The sequence below is a fragment of the Centrocercus urophasianus genome, unplaced genomic scaffold (assembly GCF_019232065.1).
Source record: "Centrocercus urophasianus isolate 14NV4802_14NV808 unplaced genomic scaffold, USGS_Curo_1.0 seq_10, whole genome shotgun sequence".
NCBI lineage: Eukaryota > Metazoa > Chordata > Aves > Galliformes > Phasianidae > Centrocercus > Centrocercus urophasianus.
Window position 1 is genome coordinate 68,122,134 of NW_024884142.1, and position 21,777 is coordinate 68,143,910.

At 35.6% G+C, this 21,777-nt stretch overlaps 1 protein-coding gene across 4 annotated transcripts in view; it reads right to left on the reverse strand.

The window, feature by feature from the left end:
* RGS7 (regulator of G protein signaling 7) overlaps positions 1-21,777 on the reverse strand; it is a 212,264-nt gene that overhangs the window by 21,757 nt on the left and 168,730 nt on the right. For all 4 annotated transcript variants that reach the window (XM_042827133.1, XM_042827113.1, XM_042827103.1 and 1 more), the window contains 8 exons: positions 17,830-17,894; positions 15,940-16,016; positions 15,718-15,799; positions 4,056-4,130; positions 3,037-3,135; positions 2,231-2,292; positions 882-992; positions 272-397 (listed from right to left, as the gene is read on the reverse strand). In XM_042827133.1, the coding sequence (XP_042683067.1) occupies positions 272-397; positions 882-992; positions 2,231-2,292; positions 3,037-3,135; positions 4,056-4,130; positions 15,718-15,799; positions 15,940-16,016; positions 17,830-17,894 (697 nt within the window). The remainder of the gene's footprint in view (positions 1-271; positions 398-881; positions 993-2,230; positions 2,293-3,036; positions 3,136-4,055; positions 4,131-15,717; positions 15,800-15,939; positions 16,017-17,829; positions 17,895-21,777) is intronic.

Consider the following 21,777-nt stretch of genomic DNA (forward strand, 5'->3'; position numbering starts at 1 on the left):
AATGAGCTGAGAGAAAGTCTTTTATGTGGGTATTTGGACCAAAAGTTGAATATGAATAGGAGACCATTTCATGCGAGTCTCTGCTAATTATATTAGTTTTTCTCTCAACCTAAATATAAAAACCAGCAGCAATCCACATGAATTGACTCCAAAACATAAGACACAAGATAACTTTTGATGGGATTGAAATCAAGAAAGAATATGTCATCCAAAAATATTAATAAGAAAATAAGAAGTTTCTTAGGAGCTACTAAAACATAAAGTATTTCACCTTAAATTTTCTGAACTGAATTCAGACTCCAGAAACTTGAGAAACTGCTCTCTTCCCACAGGGTCTTTCAAAGCTTCATCCATGCCAAATCCCCATCGTTTCACCCTCTGCTGTCCTGGCTCTTTGCTACAGGAAAGGAAGCAATAAAACCCACAATCAGCAATACTTCAGTGTTTTAGTGCTCTATGTACAGAATATAGCAGATAAAGTCCTAGAGCTCAGCCAGAAATTTCTCACTTTCCAGATTGCTCACATCAGTGCAAGGTTCAGCAATGAGTAACCAGGCTGTTATTGCTCAGACAGGATGAAGATAAAATGCATTCACTTTTGCAGAAGAAAAAGGACTTCCAACTAGCAAATGTTACCAGATTTCAAAAAGTCATGTTTTTCTTCCCCACACTGGAATCCTATAGACTGGTTACAGTAACTTTACATAGATTTATTAATCCATAGCTCTTCACATCTTCTGAAGCTAGAAAGACTAAAAGGATATTGCATTTACTTTTGCTTCAGTATTTTCCTTCAATGCCTCTTTCTGCCTGAAACTTTCACATTTCAAGAGAAGCCTGCTAAGTACCCTTCACCCAAAAGACAAAGGAAAAATATATACCTTGCCTCCAGTTCCCAGAAAGTGGTGTCATCAGATATCCAAGGGTTTGAGGGATCAGGGGGCACAAGAAAAGGATCATATTCCAAATACTGCTCTGTATAAGCTAATAGACTAGGAAAACAAGAGCATCAAACATTTGTCATGTCAGGAGGAGAGAAAACCTTATTGTGTTATCCAGTCAAGAAGCTACTATGCCTCAACCAAACCGCTGTAACCAGGTACATGTACATTCCAAAACAACCTACAAGCTCAAGCTAAAATATGTTTGCTATGCTTTAAAAAAATTAATGATTCCATTAACACTGAACTTGTGGATCCTTGAAGAAATAGCGTGCTTCGAGTCTTTCTTACCAAGAGCTGAAATAAAATAAATTACAAACTTTCCTAATATGTCCAAAAATATCCCCAAAAAACACAAAGTTGTTTTTTTCAAAAAACTTCAGGGTTCATGAATAGGTCTGAATCCCATGAACAAACCAAAAACTTCTTTATATTGTGTTCTGTTACTTTACGTCTCCCATGTTCTAATTCCCACTTTCTTTTTGTCTAATAATTATTGAAAATCATTGAAAAGTGAGGAAAAATATTACTTCTTGTTGTTTACTGCTTACAGTGTACTTAGTCCATAATCTCTACTGTTCAGCAAGCAGAACACAATGCATGTGAATACATAAATATGTATATATAAGCAAACACATGTGGACACACCTATATGATATGATGAAGATGTGTTTGGTTTTATCTCCTTCAGTTGATCTTATGCAGCTTAATCTTTCTGCAGTTTTCACTTTATCCATGTACGGATCACTTCATGATCCGTAAGATACAGCAGACATTTTCTTTACCTAAACTGAAGGTGAACTTTCTAAAGAGCCGTTTTGAATGGTTTGGTGTCTAGCCCCTTGCTTGCATATTTTGTTCCAACTTGGAAAGAGATTCCTGCTGGTGTTATGTGCTCTTGTTGGATGTAAGCTCAGAGCCATGTTGCTCAAGCTGAGAGCTCATTACCCAGCAAGCTCTATCAATCAGATCCCTTGCTTTGTCAGTGATTACCCTTTCGAAATATCAAACTATAACCACAGACCTATTTCTAGTTAGCCTCCCTGTCAATGCAAGGGGAAACTTGAGAACACTTGGTCAGAGGCCACTACAGTGACTTGAATTTATCAGGAATATCTGGGCCATGTTTTATCAGAAAAAAAAATTCATACCTCACACTTAAACTCTCTTCAGTTATTTCTGTGACGTGAGTTCTCTTGCCTCTCTTTCTTTCAAGCTATTTCATGCTGACATTTTCCAAATAGTTATCAGTCTAATTGAAAAAACAGAAGATGTGACAATATACTTACCTCTCTGCAACTTTTGACATTTTTAATCGATGTCTGTCTAATTGCATTTGCCAGTGTTTAATCTGTGAGAAAGGAAAGCAGAGTGTTATGAGTAATTCATTGCTTGGCTCTATTTCCATAACTTTTTTATTAGGGCTGTAATTTACCCTGGGGCACAGAAAAGAAGTATATCTGAAATAAAACAACACTTCATCAGTGTAGTTCTAAAATAAATGGAATTTTCCATCAAAGAGAAAGAATATATAGAGGAAAAAAAAAAAAAAAAGAAAAAAGACCCATTGTAACATGTAACATTTTTCCCTACAGGTTCATTAAAGAAGTTCAATTAGCCTTTTTTAGATTTTTGAAGAAAGCTACTAACTCTTCAGACATTTACCTTCTCCCATTTCTAATGACTCAGGAAAGACTAATGAAATATTAACAACAGATAAATGTGTGAACCCATATATGCACACAATGAAAGGTTAGTGTGCCCCCATAGCTCAAATCAAAGTGGTGAAAGGAAGAGTGATTGAGGAGTGTAATACTAAAGGAGCTAATGGGCTGAGCTATGCAAAGAACCCACCAACTGGACTGTTTCTGCCTTCAACTGTTTCATCTGAGATATAAAACATGTCACGTTTTGTCTCATTAATTTTAATAGAAATTACATACCTAAGTCCATATACATGGTGCAAGGAAAGAGTCTACTAAGCAATTCACAGATCTACTCTGAACATACTTCCCAGGTAGGACAATTTTTGGTTTACTACCTACTTTCCTAAAAAGTTCATTTAAAAGTAAATGCTTGTAGTTATTTTTCAAACCTCTTGGTGTAGTTCATCTTCTGTGGGAGGCTTAGACTCTGGTACTGGTGTGTGAGTAGGGCTGTGACTTCGGACGTCATTTTGTAAGCCATAGACAGACTACGCAAAAAATATGGAACAATGAGAGTTGCTTTTAAACAACATTTCCTACATAAACCCACAGTACATAACTGGGATAAAGTGCTCAAGACTTTATTCCAGATCACCAGCTTCTAAAGAAGCTATAAATAAATCACGTGCTCACATAAAATTTTGTTTCTATGTATCAATAAGCTGTACAAAACCACAAATTCCTAAAGTCACTAAACATCAACTTGTATTTTGTCTCTATATTAATGACACAGCAAACATGGGGGATGACACTGAAATACAGCTATTAGAATAAGGTCAGTGGGAAAAACTAGTCAGTTGGAAAATAATATAGTTTCCTTTTGAAGACACTAAAATATACCCCAAAAGGCACACTTAAAGTTGGACTCAGTCTACATTATGATAAAGAGGATTCGATAGAAAATACTGTTTCATTCCACCTATATGTCCCTAGAGAACTGAAAACAGTTTGTACCAGGATACTAGTGCAGATGAAGCTTAGTTTGTCCAGTTTTTGTACATCCGTTTGATGCAAAATTGTAAAATAGAGGCAACCTTTTCATTAAAGGTTGCACAAGAAGCACTACTGTTATAGTTTACACTGCATTTTTTCATTTATTTTTCCTTAACTAATAACATAAACATTTTCATTTATTCAAACTACTGAACAACATGAATAACATAAGCAAAAAAAAAAAAGATTATTTTCATAATCTCTGGGTATTCCTCCAAACACTTTCTTATGTGACAGCATTTACTTAGTATTAGAAAATTCATAAATAGTAATTAATTTAAGACCTTATTAAGTAACAAAATATGTTCATGTACTCATTCCTTGCGGCAGTAATAAAAAATATTTTAATAAACTACAGAACTTCTTGCAATAAATTACCTCCATTTCCTGCTTCTTATTTAATTGCAGTACTTACCTTTCTTGTTTTATGTGGATTTCTCATTCTTGAAGACTTTTTTATATCCACTTCAGTAGTGTTTACACATCCAGGCTATTCAAAGAAAAAGAAAAGAAAGAACTAGTTTCCTTCAATTCATCTTTCATAATTTTCTTTAAGTACTAAACTCCCTGTAGAAGTCCATTTTTTATTCATTTCTGGAAGCCACTAATAATTGTTATCCTCTCAGGCGAGTTTTACCTATTGATTTTAAAGGGATTAGATATCCCACTGGGAGTGGGAAGTAAAAAATCTACTCTCTAGTGAGAGTACACGTGTTAGTGAAAATAGGTTGTCTTGTTTTACTTTTAGTGGAATTTGGAATTTACTTGCCAAAGTGGAATTATTAACACACTAATGGCAAAATCACCAGGACTGCTCTAAAAGTAATGCCTCCTGTTTTATTGTGTTGGCTCATGATATCAGAGGTGGATGTTGATGGTATGACCAAGTTGACCAAGCCCAAGTTGAACCCTCCTACCAACATTCTATTACATGTAAATAGTTGCCATGTGACATACAGCAGGAGAGGGGCAGTCTGACGTGGAAATACAAATGAAGCAAAGATGCGTCACTGAATTCCTTCATACAGAAAAAATTCCATTCTTGGATCTTCATCAATGCGTGCTGAAAATTTATGGAGATCAAACAGTGGTTGTAAGCACAGTGAGGTGGCAGGTGGTGTTTGTCAGCACTGGCAACAGCAACAGTGGTTCACCTCAGTTGGCAAGCAAGCTCTTGTTCAGTGCTGGTGAAAATGCATAGCTAATGGTGGTGATTACATAGAAAAACAGTATTTTGTAGCTGAGAATTTGCTCTACATAATTACTGTTTTTGTGCTCTTTTTATCCGTTGTAGTTTCTATGGAAATAAATAGGAGACATTACTTTCAGAGCAACCTACATGTCTCCTCATCATTCTGCAAAATGCTTGATAAGGTGCAGGTGTAAATCTTCACAGAAAAAAAACTTTTACATCTTTCTTATATTGACAGCCAAGAAACAAATACATTTCATTAAACAGGACGATGGTACTTTATCTCCAGAAACCTATTTCAAATAACAGCTTTTAAATTTAATTTAATTTAAAATGAAAACAAGTTAAATTGAATGATTTTAAATGCAGTATTTTTAAAAAATTACACTTTTTAAACTGTAAATATTACAATGATATGTATTTTATTCATATTACATTTCAAGAATAAACAGTTCCTCATTACAAAGAATATACATAGCTACTGGGATAATATCAAGACTGGATCTGTGTAATGTACCAGGAATACTATTTTATTGCAGCATTTGCATGCAAATGCATTCTTATTCTGTAGGATTTGCACAGAGCATTAATAGCCCATTTTCTGAGACCTTTTTTTTCCATTAAAATATAATGTCCATAAAATTTAACATCATCTATGTTACATAAGAGGAATTGTATAAGTCCATTGCAGGGTGCATTTGAAATGTTGTGGGTTTATTTCTTTTTCCTACAGCAATCAATACGCTGTCTTCAGCACTGCTCTCCTCTGCAGATCTGTTAGCAATAAATTCTTTCACACTATTTTCTAATGTTATTATCACTGAAACAGCTCACCTGGTGGCTTTCCACAGTAGGGAAGGACAGTGATTTAACAATATTTTGACTCTGTGAGCGTTGCTAGATTAACCAATGATTAGACTGTCAAGAATCACATCTCACTATTATATCTACACTGTTGTAGTTGGGTTGGTATTATTAAGGGGAAATAAAGCTCTACCCAAAGACATTTTCATCTTTTAATTATGTAATAAAGAAATAAAATATAACAAACAACATTTTTTTCACCACAGTAGCATTTCTTCTAATTAGCAACAAAAGTTAATTTGAGTACTAAATCTCAGAATGGCTTTTGTAACTCTCAAACTCAACAATAGGTTGAAAAGTACAAAATTCCGCATGACAATCAATTTAAAGGCTGAAAGCAATTTCATAGGACAGTATACTGAGATACAAAGTTAAAAAGAAAACATTTCATCTACTTCAGGATGGCAGCAGCTGGCCATGAAGACTCGAGCTTTTAACAGTATTTCAGCCCCTGAAAGCAGCTATTTGAATAGCAGGCACACTTACATAAGGTACAAACTGTTATAGGTTTTTTTTTAGTCTTCAGTTATGGTTTGTTAAAAACATGTCTTAAAACAAAACAAAACATAAAACTCATTGGAGGCGTCTTGTTTTGAAAGATTTCAAGTGCACTAGCAATGAATTGGCATAACCAGATCTAGCACTTTGACCAGGTAACTTACAAGTTCTGCAGACCGATGAAAATAAGAAATTCTGGGAAACTTGTAGGATTGGAAGAAGGGCAATGCCTGCACTGTTTAGAAGGAAAGCCAATCCAATACTGAACTTCTACAGCATCTGGTAGAATCTTACTGAAACCTGACTGTTTACAACCTCTTGGGGTGATGTTATGTTGCTGTGGCACAGCAGAAGCAGCACCAGAATGATACAGGCAGGAAAATCAGTAAGCTTCACTGAGCAGGGGAAGACAGTGAAAGGCATTATCACAGTACTATCACAAGCCAGGGTAACAGGGGCTTAGCACATATGTCACCACTACAGAGTGTTTTCATTATGTGATTCAAATTACAGCACCTAAAAGATTCAGGGTCATAATTCATACTTTATTCTCAATTAAAGAATATTTATTAAATTGATTCTTGACATAAGTCTCTTGTTTCTGTGGTGCTGCCACAGTTCATCTGTCAGTATTTAAGAATAAATACCAAGCATATTTTCAATTCAAACAAAAATAAAAGGTTGCCTCATTTGAACATCTTGCCAAAGTAATTCAGAGTCTTTGCTGGAAAACCTTTGCTTTGCTGGACAATGTTTCATTTTATTCACATGCCCCTATTAACATAATAAGTATGTCTTTCAATACAATTACATCCAGCTGTGTTTTGTGTTGTTTTTCAACTGGGCTACCATAGTTAAAATAGTGAGATGCCTGTCATAGTCCTCGGCTGCAAGACTCCCATTTAGTGTGCAATATATAATTTCCATACTAATACCATAAATAGTTTTCAAACAGACTTCCTGGAAGAATTGAAGCCTATTATATAAAAGTAAATAGAACGCTTATTTCTTTCAGGACTAATATACTATATGAAAACAGTCCCCCACAGTCACAAACACATAGGAAGCTCTTGTGACCTTGCTGAAATTGTCATTCAGCAAGATCATAACCAGGATAGAATTAAGCCCTTATCTGATATTAAATAAGATGTCTGAAATACTAACACATATTTAAAGGAATCTGATTTTATTTTCATCCATCAGCTGACACACTCTCAAAGTATAAATGACACTGTTAATATACACAGAATTGCTGAGGTTGGAAAGGATCTCAAGAGATTGTTGAGTCCAACCTCCCTGCTAAGGCAAGGTTCCCTATAATGGGTTGCACAGGTAGGCATCCAGATGGGTCATGAATATCTCCATAGAAGGAGACTCCACATCCTCTCTGGGCAACCTGTTCCAGTGCTCCATCACCCTTCCCATAAATAAGTTCTTTTGCATGCTTTTATGGAACTCCCTATGTTCACATTTTAGGCCACTGCTGTTGTCCTATCATTACACACCACCAAGAAGAGCCTGGCCTCATCCGTTTACCTCCCACCTCCCTGTAGATTCCTATAAACACTAATTAGATCCCTCCTCAGTCTTCTAATCCCCAGGCTAACAGACCAATGACAATAAATCCAGTGCTGAATTGAACAGATACAGATAAATATTTAAAAACAAAACAATAAAAGCCAGAACACATATGGAAGATTTATTTATCCCTACTTCAGTTATTGAACAATCACATTAGTATGAATCCCTGTCGACACTACTTTACTATTTACTATTACTTTCTATTGATACTGTCTAGGAGGCTACATGGTAGGAATCCACTAAGAAACACAGCAGAAGGATGAAGCTTCTCTTGCTTTGCATCCCACGACTGGTGGGGTGGAAGACTTTATGTGAATCTGACTATAGACAACATTTGAACAAAAACACTCGAGGGTATGTTTAGTTAAAAAATGTACAATTGCTACAGTCATCTTTATATGTAACAAACTCTGTATGATCTACTTGTAATGCTGATAAGTGCAAAATCTTAAAAAAAAAAAAAAAAAAAAAAAAAAAGTAAATTGAGATACTGCCTTTTTTCTTAAAGAGTATGGCAACTTAACTGTAAATCTACTTAACTCTTCTAAACCAGAAGCTTCCTTGTATCTGATACAAATAAACTCACACGTATGTGGGAAAGCATAACTTCATCCATTGCAATAGGGTGGGAATTGCCTGCCTGTGTTGCTGCTCTGTAGAAGCTGAGGTAGAAGTTAAGTATAAGTCAGCAGAGTGCCCCTTGCAGCCATAGAGGTTAATCACACATCCAGCTGAATTAGCACATCCAGCACAACCAGCAGGCAAAGGAAGGGGTTAACTCTTTTGCTTAGCATCTTGAGAATAATATATCTGGAATCCCAAGACCAGTTTTGGGCCTCGCAGACAACGCAAGATATAAATTCAAAATGGAAAAATCTGGTGAAGGAATAGCAAGATGATCAGGAGGCTGAACATATGACAGACAAAGAGAGGATGAGGGAATCAGACTTATTTATCCTTCAAAAGAGGACAGCTAACTGCTGTCTTCTGATGACTGAAGGGGGTTTGCAAAGCTGAACTTGTTCCAGACGTGCACCGTAAAAGCACAAGAAGCAACAGTCAGAAATGGCAGTAAGGGAAAGTGCTGTCAGCTACAAAGGAAATATTCTTCGTAATAGAAAGAAATTGCTTAGAGGGGCTGCAGAATCTCTATTCTTTGTGATTTCCAAAACTTGTGTAAACGAGGGCCTGGACCATTTTATTCAACTTAGCACTGCTATGAGCAGAGGTTGAAATCAAGGACCTCCAGAGGTCCCTCTCAGCCCACGTTTTTGTGATATAGGCTATAATCTTTACAAAGAGCAGGGAATGAAATAAAAATAATCCACACTGTGGAACGCTCCAGTGAAAAGTTCATGGCAGGGTGAAATTGATCATCCTGTCCTCCGATTTCCTCAACAGCAGAATGGAAAGACAAGACTGGTAATTGCTTTCTATGCTCTCTAACAGCCAGCAGTGTGTGTTCTCAACTCATAAAAATTAACTAAGTGTTGACAAGAAAAACTAAATCTCACAGCCTCTTCACCTAGAAAAGCATAGGTGATATTTAAAATAATTGCATCCTTTCAATATGCATGCCCATAAATTCAGCGTACATTAAAGCAGTAAATGTAAAATTTCCCTGGGTTTCAATGTCAATTCATTTTGAAATAGATTTTTACATTTGTTTTGCAAGCAGGGGAATAACTGGTTAAATGTAATAAAAAATAACAAATTTAATGCTTCAGATTTATGCAATTTAACATGAAGTATCTCAGTTGGAAAAAAAGAGTAAAAAAAGATAGAAGTTAGAGCAAGTCAAATGCACAAATGTAAAGACAATACAGAGGTTGAAAACTTTTGAACCGTTTTTAACAGCAGATTATCACAAATATAGGAAGCTTAAAATTTGAAATATCCAAAGTCTCAAACGTCAGTGTTGCTTTCTGCAACTATCTATTCTGTTATTTCTGTCATGATTTCTGTTACTTTCTTAGGAAAGGAGTCTTCTAAACCTCAGCAGTCACTATTAATATTTCTCACTTCTAAATGAGGGAAACGAAGATAATTAGATAATAAATACTTTGAAGAATATCAGAGTTAAATTTTATCTGTTGTTTTAATATTCCAATTTACTTGTGGAGATAGCTGGACTGTGCATAGTTGAAATTCAAACAAGAATAAGAGGATGAAAGAAGCATGGCAAAGAAAAAAATGCCAGTGATGCTCAGCTGGAAAAAAATAAATGAGGATAGCCAGAGGAATCCCCAGTTTGACCCCGGGTATGTGGGAAAGTTTATTTTTCTCAGACAACATCTAGCACCAAAGGAGACATTAAAATCCTTTACTGAGCAAGTTGTCAGTAATGGCTAGGAGTGTTTCTCACAGAGAAAAACACAGGCTATTGTATAGGTATAGACATTCTTCTGCCATGCAGCAATTTTTCATTTCCCAGAGATGCAAGTTATTGGAGTATGTGGAACCTGTGAGGACTTATAAGGAAGGGCTGAGATTTTTTTTATATTTTTGCTTTTACTTCATTTTACTCTACATTATGCACTTCAGGGTCAATGGGTAAGATGACTTTGCTGTGCAGGAGCACAGCTATTAATGACTTTGATGGTACAATGGAAAGTCTTATAGAAACACTCCCAGTGTGCTAAGTACAATTGGTCAGCTCTTTTAAAAGTATTTAGAGGAACAGCTTTTATAAGGTCTTGTCAAAGGATGGTTGCTCTCTTTTTAATCCTTTAAAAGAAAATCAAATAACTGTTTTCCTAATGTTTATCTGATTGCTAACTTTATAACTATTACATCAATCAGCCCCAAATAACTGACAAAAAAAAATAATCCAGTAACCATAGATTAAAGTCCATGGGGACGTTATAGAAATTGCAATAAGTAGATTAGCTTGATTATGACTTTATATACAGATATTACCAAGTTCTTTCAACTCTCTACAACTCCAGACTAAACTTCTCTAAAATTGTATCACATTTTTCCTAGTTCTTCCCAAGGACTCTCTTTTCTGTTGTAAGTTAGCTCATCTGGGAAGTACAGTGATGCTTTCCAATTAACACTGATAAATTATATTTAATGTTCAGGAAGAAAATCCCAAGATTTTCTTACAAGATAAATTCTGTAGCAGTTACGTTTCAAATTAATTCCTGGACGCCTTGCAAATTTGGCACGTAATCAGGAAAAAATGATTAAAACCTGCTTGTTCTACTGAAGTATTTTTCACAGTTTCTTCAGGCTTTTAATCATTCATCTTAAAACACCTGTACTATGCTATAAATACAATCCTTCTGGAACACAAATAGGGTAAATAATTCCAGTATTATGAATTCAGTCTGACACTGAAATAAGTGAATACAATTTGGAAGTGGACTTGCATAGAACAGCCGCAAATTTGGTTATATTCCTTAATTTGAATGCATTTTTAAAACATGATACATCTGACAAGATGCTGGAACTGTCTTTGAAAATAGTGATCTACACTCAAGTAATATTATGGAAACAAATTAGTATTACACAGCTTAGCTGCTAAAACTTGTCTATATCAGCTGATGATGTACAATCTGTTGGCTTTTAATTTCCTAAATACAGCTTTTCATGCTTTCTTATTCATTTATTGAAATGGCATTTCAGGCCTCAGTATATCCCATGTCAAACCTTACTGGAGTGGTTCCTACAAAAGAAAGGATCTTCCTGCTAATAATTAATAAAAGCTTTGTTAGGATTAAGTGTTCTCTCCTGTTGAAGATTTTAACAGAGAACTATGCAGGAAGCACAGAGAATTTAAATGCTCAATATATGTCCTCCTTAGTTAATTTCATTTTGAGTTATTACATAATAGAGATGTACGGTTACAAATTTCTTTATTAAAGTGAAACGAATGAGCAACAATCCTGATTGTGTCATCCACTGGAAATACACTGATTCAGAAATAATGAATTCTTGATAAACTGCAAAAACAGGCATAAGCATAAGTTAAACCTGCTATAGACAAGTCTCTTGTAAAGGACAACTTGCCATTTGTACCAGTTAGTAAAATCAATACATGCTTTAGTCAAGGATTTATTTGAAGATAACCATTAAATATATATTATTTGAAGAGTACTATTAAAATGGCAGAAGGCCCCCTGTTGTTCTGCAGTTTAAAATTAATCAAAGCATGAATAAGATTGCAATCAGTGGATAAAAACATAACTAAAAGTTGTCAAGTTCTCTTGTTTAGACAAGAAAAATGAGGTTCAAAGAGCATCAGATACAGAAGAAATGATCAATTAGTTTGATCAAGCTTTAAATAGCATGTGCAGTACAGTAAAACCAATTGTTTTTAAAAGTAAAAGATGGGAAGTCACACTCAACCACTCAACAGCAAAGTTAGGGTTGCTTAAAACTTCAGTATCTTTTCCAGTATCTTAAAAAAAAAAAGCACCTGAGCTGCATGAGCTTTCTCTTTATACTTTATACCTGTCCTTTCAAACTACAGCTCAAATCTTTTCCCTGAATAATATCAGGCACAAAAGGAATTTCAGTGGCCTTGCAAATAAAGGGTTTTCTTGGGACAGGAGAAGAAGAGATACATAGAGATTTTCAAGAAATTTAATATAATAAACTAAGCCTTAAATTTAATCCATATGTGAGCATCTTGAATCGTGACATTTATGCTCACATTCTCATTTCCTTGCTTGTTTAAGATTTAGTACAAAACTGGGTTTTCACTTTAAGAGAATAGGATTTCATCATTTCACTTTTGAAAATAATTCTTATAGTGGTTTCTTTGTCACAGAAAAGACATAATATATAAAATTCATACAAAAGAGATGTTGAGATGTAATTTTTAAAGACTTAAGGCACTTAAAAGTAAACTAGAAACAGTGCTAAAGAGTTTATGACTGGACAGAACTGATATGATTAATTCTTTCTGAAAGCTAATCCAATTTCTGATTGTTCTTAATTTACAACAGGTTGTTTTAGGTTTGTAGTGACTAGTTTTCAGAACCAGATATTACTGTACATAAATAACATAAATTGCATAGATTCAAAATTTTTTAAGCAGTATGAATTTTAATTAAGAATGTGTTAATATGATCTTTGTGAAAAATACAGTATTTGCAATACTAATGCATAAGGAAATCTGTTAAATCTATGTTTTGTACTGCACTTAATAATTCAGCTTATTATCCCAGTTGCTACCAGAATTGAGTCTTACTAAAAACCAGATCATCTCATTTTTCTGCATCTTCCCATTACCTCATCAGTTTTATTTCACAATTCTGAAAATAACACATTGTACAATACATTTATTTTATTACCAGAAGTGTGATTATTTGAGGCTGCCAACAGCTGTGTTGGCCATATTCCCCGACTGTTGGATGGGTAACTCCCTTGTAAAGGTACACAGTGAAGCAGGTGCAAAAGGAGACATGATACATCACCAGATAAATTGGATGGCATAATTTATGTTTCTTTCCTACAGACGTTTAAAAGGTAAAGCAGAGAGAAGTGTTCTGTGGCTGAACAAGTAACTGACCCAGAAAATCTCAAGGTCTGTAGCACATGAAGTGTGAAAAAAAGGACTGTTCCACCTTGGCCAAGTTAAATGCAGTCCTTTGCCAAGTCTTTGAGGCTGATCTTGAAGAACAGGATGGAAAAGTCATTAAAAGCAGAATAAATGACAAAAAGAAAAAGAAAGGAAAGCCCAGAACAAATAACCACAGTTATCCACTGCGTGACCCTGAACACCTGGTAGTATTACCTTTTGGCACAGATACTGAGGATCATGTTCAGACCACATAAATTACAATTTTAAAATATAAACATTTAAAATGAGCAATGGAAACAGAATCCATTAAAGAATTTAACAGGGAAAAAAGATAAAGGTGTGGAATGTGTGTCAAGGTCTTAAAGAAATGACAAGGTTACTTTTTCCTTACTTTTCTACCAGGCAACAATGTCATGAAACCCCTAAATCTTGAAATCGGAAGTATTCACAAATGTTATATCATCAGTGTATTGGTCTTACAGTCACTTTTCATCTTAACAGAGTTTGCCTAGATTCAGGAAAGCTATGAGTTCTTTTACAAAGGCTTCAATCCAGACATTTAAGATTACTTTTCAAAGAACAGCTCAATTTCTTTTCATCTTAGAAGAACCGTCTCCCCTGCATTAGCTGTTTAGTTACTGCTTTTTGACTGAAACCCTAATTCTCCTAATCAATTTTCATTCAATCAGTTCCATAGTCCGCTATTTATAGAAATTTCAAAATTAGGGAAATGCTCTTTCAGGGAAGATGTAAAGAAAAGCAAAGCTCTTAAGATATATTTACTCTGCCAGTACACACACACACACACACAATTAAAAAAAAAAAAAAAAAAAAAAAAGAATATGTTGCTAGGTTTAGCCCAAGAATATGTTGCTAGGTTTAGCCCAAGTGCCAATGATTTTTTCTCCATTCTTGTATTTATATCTCTATTTATATCATCTCTCAAAGTCAGGAGCCTAGATTGCTGACAGTAAGCCAATCTTTTACGTTTGATATTTCCTAGGTCTATCTACAGCCAGGTTAAAAATCTCAACAAGAGTAGGCAGATTTATCCACAGTTCAGTCAAAGCTCTCAATCAGATTCAATTTCCTCTTGCTCTGATGCCTTTAAATCTCTCCTTATTGTCTGCCCATACCTTAACTCAAACCTTCAACTACTTCTCTTCCAAACATGGAAACAGCATCTCATTCCCAGATTCAAATCGCTTAAATCCATTTCTGCAGCTAAGATAAATGCTGTATGCTTTTAAACTTCTCATACGCGTAGAAACATTCTGTGTCTCTTCTATTGACAGCTTCCATGAACATCAGGTGGCAGATTGTTTTTCTGCCCTCCTTTGTTGTTTAATGCCAGTGACTAGACAATAATGTTTTTGTATCTAATGTCTGCAGACTGAATTTTTCACCTCAAATGATTTTCCCTACTTGACGTTTTAAATCCTACCTAAAAATCCATTTCTTCTACTGCTCTTCCAATACCACTCTACACAAGTGCAAGTTGACCCTGTTGAAGTTCATTATTTTTTCTCTGAAACTTTTTCACCCCATCCACCTCTTCTACAGGCTTAATCAAGCTGACCTTACTTCCTCAAAACAATTACTGACAACATAGCACCAGCTGTTGTTACAGTTTAAGTCATCTAACAACTAGGAATAAAAATGAGTAAGCTTTAGTTCCTTATTTATTAAAATGTCAGTGGAAGATACAGTCCGTATTCTATTTCACTGGCGATTATATCAAAATGTATATGTAGCTTAATGCTACATATGAAAAGCAGATATAATTCTGTAGTAATGCAAACCAGTGTCATTATTCACTTCTCAAAGATCAATCAGAATTGTTATGGCATTTGGTGTTTTCCCTCTATTTTTCACTCTCTGAAGCAGTATGACTTTTTTTTTTAAATTTCAGATGGATTTTGAAAGAGAAATCTGACAAATCTTGTTAAGACTACAGCTTTCACATATCAAAGCTAACAACAGCTAACCTTTATGCACATTAAAAAAAAAATTGAAAATATGACCAGTGAAATTGGAAGGCTTAGCAAGCAAATGATTAGATTAAAATATATTCTGATTTATTTAAAAGCAGTTTAGATATGATAGTTTAATGGCGTGACTCATACCTTGCAAAACATTTGAGACTGTAATAGCGAAAAAAAGTTACTGTCTGATTCAAGAAATTAGACACAAGAAATCTATTTCCTGAAAACCCTAAACTGTGTGTAATCTTAAAAGCAGTCTTAAATAGCAGAATGATGGAAACTGTTGATATTGGAAATAGGAAGGCAGACCCCAACTCATGCTTTACAAACCTTTTACTTGTTTCCAGACTACCTGAACACCCTGCAGAGACTAATGTTCACCATCAGTCCTGCTCCCAGGCAGCACAACTCCACCAGCACTCACCACTGGCCGGTGCACATCCCAAAACGCTCGCTCCTGGCTGTCAAGAATTTTCCTTTCTATCTTGTCTCTCTTCTTGTCAACTCTGTCATTATTGTGAGATATTTAAAAGAAACTGTGTTAGTGATTTGAAACATGAGAGGTTTCCAATATCTTATTTATCCCCTATTCCCTTTAAAAGCACACACACATGTACACACAAAACTCATCTTGAAAGGAACTTACTTTGCTTGTGCTTCAGCTTGCATAAAAATAAACTCCCACTTCCGAGCAAATGCTCGCTGTAGCCTGGCCAAGCTCTCCTGAAAACAGATCACAGTTTTGACAAGTTAGGTAGCAATTTACTGTTTAATAGTTTTTGACTTACCTTCTCCTCCTCCCATGCTTCCCCCCCACAAAGACGTAATGCAAGCCATAGTGTGTACCAGTGTAAATGCACCTTATGATTTAAAGTGTTTGCACAAATGCAAAGAGGATAGAACATTACATCAGTCTACTTTTTAATGTCCTCACTATTTTTGCTTCAAAAATTTGATGATAAGAGTGGATGAAATCCTCTAAAAGAACATGGGATTTTTGAAAGATTTCCATGTGCTGGGTGTTGGACAGGGTAATCCTGTAATAATGCAAAACCACATTCTTGTTTTATACCTACTCATGAAAGGTAACAGAAGAAATTTCCATACTGAATGATCTACATGACAAATTCCACCAGTTGCCTCTCTGAGTGACTTGTGTTTGATAATGTTGGCTACATACAAATGTATTTAAAATACAATAATGAGAAAGTAGGAATATTTTTGTAATGTAGGAGTCTCTGAAGCTATCCACAGCTATTCTCATTTCAAAAGAAATACAGACTAAAGTTATTCAGTACTGCATGAGGAATGTATATATATGCTATATTCCACTACTAATAACAGGAAGAAGATTTTCCAAACCTTGAGAAAATTATTTTGGTGGCACTGGAACAGGTTCATGGTCTGTGACAGAGATTTTCTATCTCTCTCAAGCTTGAGAGGCAGCAGCATGCATTATGATAACATGGAGAAGAATGAGGTACTTAAATTCATCAAGAAAGGTCCCAGTTGCCACTGCACATTGTTTTTATTGAGATTAAGTGAAAAAACATCTTTAAACTTCCTAACAAAAAGTGTTGTGTTAATTGTATTTCTATGTATTGCAAAAGTCTCTCAACTAAATTCTTATCAAAAATAAAGATTACATAGACTGGAAATCTCGTAAATACCAATAAAGGCTCTTATGAATAGTATACTGGAGGTAAATTTTCTATGCAAATATAAAATCAGACATACCTCACAGCGCAGTACACTGAAAAGCAAGTTTGTGCCAGAAGAGGCAATGAAGTCTGTCAGCATGATGCTGAGGCTGGAGTATTTGGCATGTTGAGAGGTCTGGCTGACTATCCTGCTATCATGTCATAGTAACACAGCTGGACAGTTTTCAGTGCAGAGACAGGACTGTGCATGAATCTTATGTTGACACTTTCATGAAAAATTCAAGAACTTTAGGGGGAATAGGGATGGAATCCAACCCATCTCCTTGGTCAGTGCCATCCTCCTCACCTAATCAAACTCCTTCCTCCTACTGCTCTTCCTAGACCCAATTACCTCACTTTCTTGCCTGGGGCAGAGCATGACATTTATAGTGGGAAACTATAGACTCTAGCAGTCTTTGCCTATAGTATAACTGATGAGATGTAAGCTCAAGTGCCAGCAACACTTTTAAGAATGAGATTCATATATCTATAGCTACTAAACGCTTCTCAAAACATTGCCAGAGACTTTTCATTCAAGTCTTTACACTATGTAGAGTACAACTGCTTTCAAACACGAGGTGTATGTGCGATTTGCAAGCAGCTGTTTCTGATCCTTGCATGATGATCCAGTATTAGAGACAAGCCAAAATGTCAACTCTTGCCCAGCCAGCCTTTGCTACTGCCTCTCAAACACCTTTTATTACTCCTGAGCAATGTCAAACCCACATGCTGGCAAAAGTTGTATAACTACAGAATGCCCACAGTTCTCACACTTATCATTATTTTACATGCTAATTAAGATCAGCAAAGAAATTTACTTTTCCCCAGGTACTTACAGCTTCATAGTCTGCTAGCTCTAGCCTTGCTTTATTTTGCATTGTCCGCTTGCAGAGGTAAACCGCTGAAACAGAATAAAAATCATACAGGATTTGCTACTGTCTCACAAACACAGCAGACCAGAAATCTAGAGCCTTCATCTATACTTTATTGCTCGCCCTCTTTTTCGTTTTGAATTCTTCAGTTCTGAAAAGCTTTAGATGCGGGATCAAAGCTACAAGTAATTTAACTGAAATTACAGGTCAGATACAAAGGTTCATTAAATAATTTTAAAATTTGCTTCATGTAATAGATGTCACATACAAAATGCACGAGATACTTGCAGTGAATTTATTTCATGGCAAATTAAAGACAAAACGGCAAAAACATCTTTAACTGTGTGTGCATTCCTCAGGAAATATAAAAATTGTGTACATAAACTTTTAATTAAAAATTGATTCAAAAAAAAATTCAAGTATCATACAGGACAGTCTGCAATGACTTCCATTTAAAACAAGATTAGATCAAAAAATGAAAAAGGAGAAGCTTGTATTAGATACAAAATCTTTCATTCTTTTCCAAAACCAAAATCATTCAGCAGATCTGTTTTGCCTCCACTTCATCCTGACTGAACAGAATAGTAAAATGGAACTAAATACTGAAAACATGAAAATGAAAGTTAAGGCTACATAGACAGCACAGTTGTTTCTATTTGAATAAAAGCTTGATTCTTACTTCTTCAGTCTCTATATTCTTTAAAAATGAAGCATATTTCCAACAGATTTATTTACTTCCCATCACCCCAAAAGCATTACACAGGACGCCCCAACAGAAAGATAAGGAGGGTAATACAATTCCTTCTGCTAAAGTCTGGCAGCGGTGTCTACCCACATCACTACTTCCGAGCACATTCTCACATATAACACGGGAGAATCTTTTGATCAGTGCAGGTAAGAAAACCTTAACAGTGGTCTCTGTGATCAGCAAAATGAGCCAATGGTTCTGCTAGGAATGGGCAATTACTCCGAACTCCCAACTGCTAGCTTCTCCACTACAGGTCACAAAGAGAAATAACTGAAATAACTGCATATAGGAACATCATTCCTGCAATCTCTAGGAAGGAACTGTTTGTTTTGTATTTAGCTTTGATTTTTAAGGTAATCAAACCAATTACATATAAATTTTAAAACTCTGAAGGAAATATATTTATGTCAAACAAATCACTTGCAAATGCATGGAAACCCCCACTGATGGATGTTATTTTGGTGCAATTGATGACAAGCACTTCTCATAACTCCAGCAGCAGCTACAAGTGTTACTTGACATAAGATGAAGTTGTTTGATACAGTTTTTTGTCTATTTTTTCCTCATTTAATATACATTACCTGGCCTATTTTCTTTCACACTTTTTTAATTCCTTTAAGAAGCAATGTCCACTTCCTCTGTTTGTTATGCTCCTGCATCCTCTCTGGTTCCAGTGCAATTTCTTTGTCTTCAATACGTACGGATGCAAATACACTAATCACACATCCAGTACAGCAAGCAAAGAATTTCTATACCCTCTGTTTCCATACATTTTAATAGTACCATACAATTACACTAGTGCATTGGAACACATAATGAAATGTCACAAAAAGATTAAATGAATTCTGGACCCTTTGTAGTGAGGTTGTATTCACAGCGCTAGAAAAATAAAAAGGACAGAGGTGGTCTTTAATATTTAACTCCTCTGATAGTGAAACATTTTTCCCCTTTTCCTTCAAAATAGGTTATTTTTCTGAACATGAAAAAACATTCTTAAAATCCTTGAAAATATCATCAATAAAATGTATACATACAGTGTATATTTAATAGAAATGTGTAGACAGTTCTAAGAATTCCAGAAGTTGTCCATTCCAACCATTTTAACAGAAACAAAACAAACTCTCTAACTCTGCTCTCTGCACTTGCTTATCCTCTTCTAAGTCATATTTTCATGCTCCCCATTATAGGCACCTTTAATTAGCTTAGCACTTCCTTGAATCCCCTTGTGGATAGATTTTGGGGTTGGCATCTCCTCCTACTTTCAACAAAAGTCACTGCTGTAGAGGCAGCCAACTGTCCACCTTTCTGCCAGAGGAGGCTTCAATAGAAGAGGCATCTTCAGATCACAGAGTACTCAGAGCTGGCAAGACAACCACTAGGTCACCAGGAGCAGATGCGGACAGAAGAATTAGCTTTCTGGATTCTTAATATAATACTGTGTCTGAGAAAATCCCTGTCTTCACTATGTGAGCATACCACAGAATATTTCCTGCAGTTCTCTTAATTATCCTTTTTGCTTCAACACCTTGGCAGAGAGTCCTTATAAGAACACTTGTTTCTCGTCATGTACATAGTTAGCCAAATCATGTTCATCTCCTAGACATTTTTCTCCAGCAAAAAATTTCTCTAGTATCTAGATCACCTCCCTTTTGGGAATATAAAAGTTATAATATTGATGGTTTGGAATATTCCCAATAAGGATTTAGTTACCTGGGAAATCACTAGTGCAGAACAAAATAGTCCTCAAGAACATTCCTACTTCGTGATTCAATATACCGTCATTGCGGTGTGCTAACAATTCATCCTTATAAAAGTGCATGTTTGAGGATCTTTTTAAGAGCTACTGTAGACAGAAGAGAAGTGGGCAGCAGCTCAGGAATTTGAGTTCATTAGTTCACAGTCTTGCCAATACAAAACCTTGGTTTGTCCATAACAAAATTCACTAATCTATTGGAATGCAGAAAAAATGTGAAAAGCTCTCATTTTCAGACAGACTTTGAAAATACAGAGAAACAATGTTTCATGCCTTTGAAGTTCAGACCAATGAGACCTGAAATATGGATGCTGCTGTCTTTTTCTGGTACCACTCCTTTTCTGCGCCAAAAAAATGTAGCTTCACATCGAGCAATGCATCTCCTGGTCCTCTACCAAAAGACAGTCATGATCCCTTGGCATTTCAGAGTATGACAGTGTCTGCTTTTCTATGTTCATCACTTGAAAAAGATTCTGGTGTTTTTACAGCTTCATTTGGAACAACAATCTGCAGTAAGGTTCTCAAACTATAAGTTGCTCTATTTTCACATATGCTTTTCCAGCACAAAAAGATGATGCAGTTAATTACAACATACCCAGTGTTGTGTTTCCCATTCTTTTCCCCAAAACACAAACATCTGCATTTGTAGAATGGAAATTACAATAATAGAGAAGACATTTCCAGCTCATCAGTGTTCATTTATGATCTGCTAATGGGAGATTTTTGGAACTGCATCTTAGGTTGACTTACCAGACTGCATCATTATCAGATGGTCCTTAGTAACTGTAGTGTATTGGCAGTTTGACAGAATCTGTAAAATTCTGCAGATTGCTTTTATGCCTGAAGGAAGCAAGTTGTCAAAATATTCTTTTTGTTCTTACATATCTTCTTGTGATCCTACTGCTCCACATTAGAACTGCAGGCATTTCCCAGCCAGGAATCCTTATGCTTAAATAAAAGCAAGTACGCTGAGATAATAAAGAAAGTTTGAAAGACTTCAAAGAAGGGGGATTGTATCTGAATTCAGCCAAAATTTTTTGAAAATGAGTACTATTAATTGACTGTCCAAAAAAACCAAAAATATAGGGCTGCAACTGTTCTTTCAGTTTATTCTGAAGCAGAATCTGTTTTTGAGCCTGCACTACTCTAAACCTGGACAGGGGGTAGGTCCATTAATTTGTAGCATATGCAATAAATAAAAAAAGACATTTACTGAAAGTGACCCCCGAGGACCCTGCTCTCAACCCTCAGTTCACCATGGAGCTGTAAGTGCTCTAAGCAACCCATTCCAGGACCTCTACCGACCCATAGCTGTGTTCAAGCACAGCTACATTCCATTGCCCCTGCTTGATTTGTACAAGGTATGCCTGTAAACAGGCCTATATACTACCAATGCTGTCCTGACTTCCTA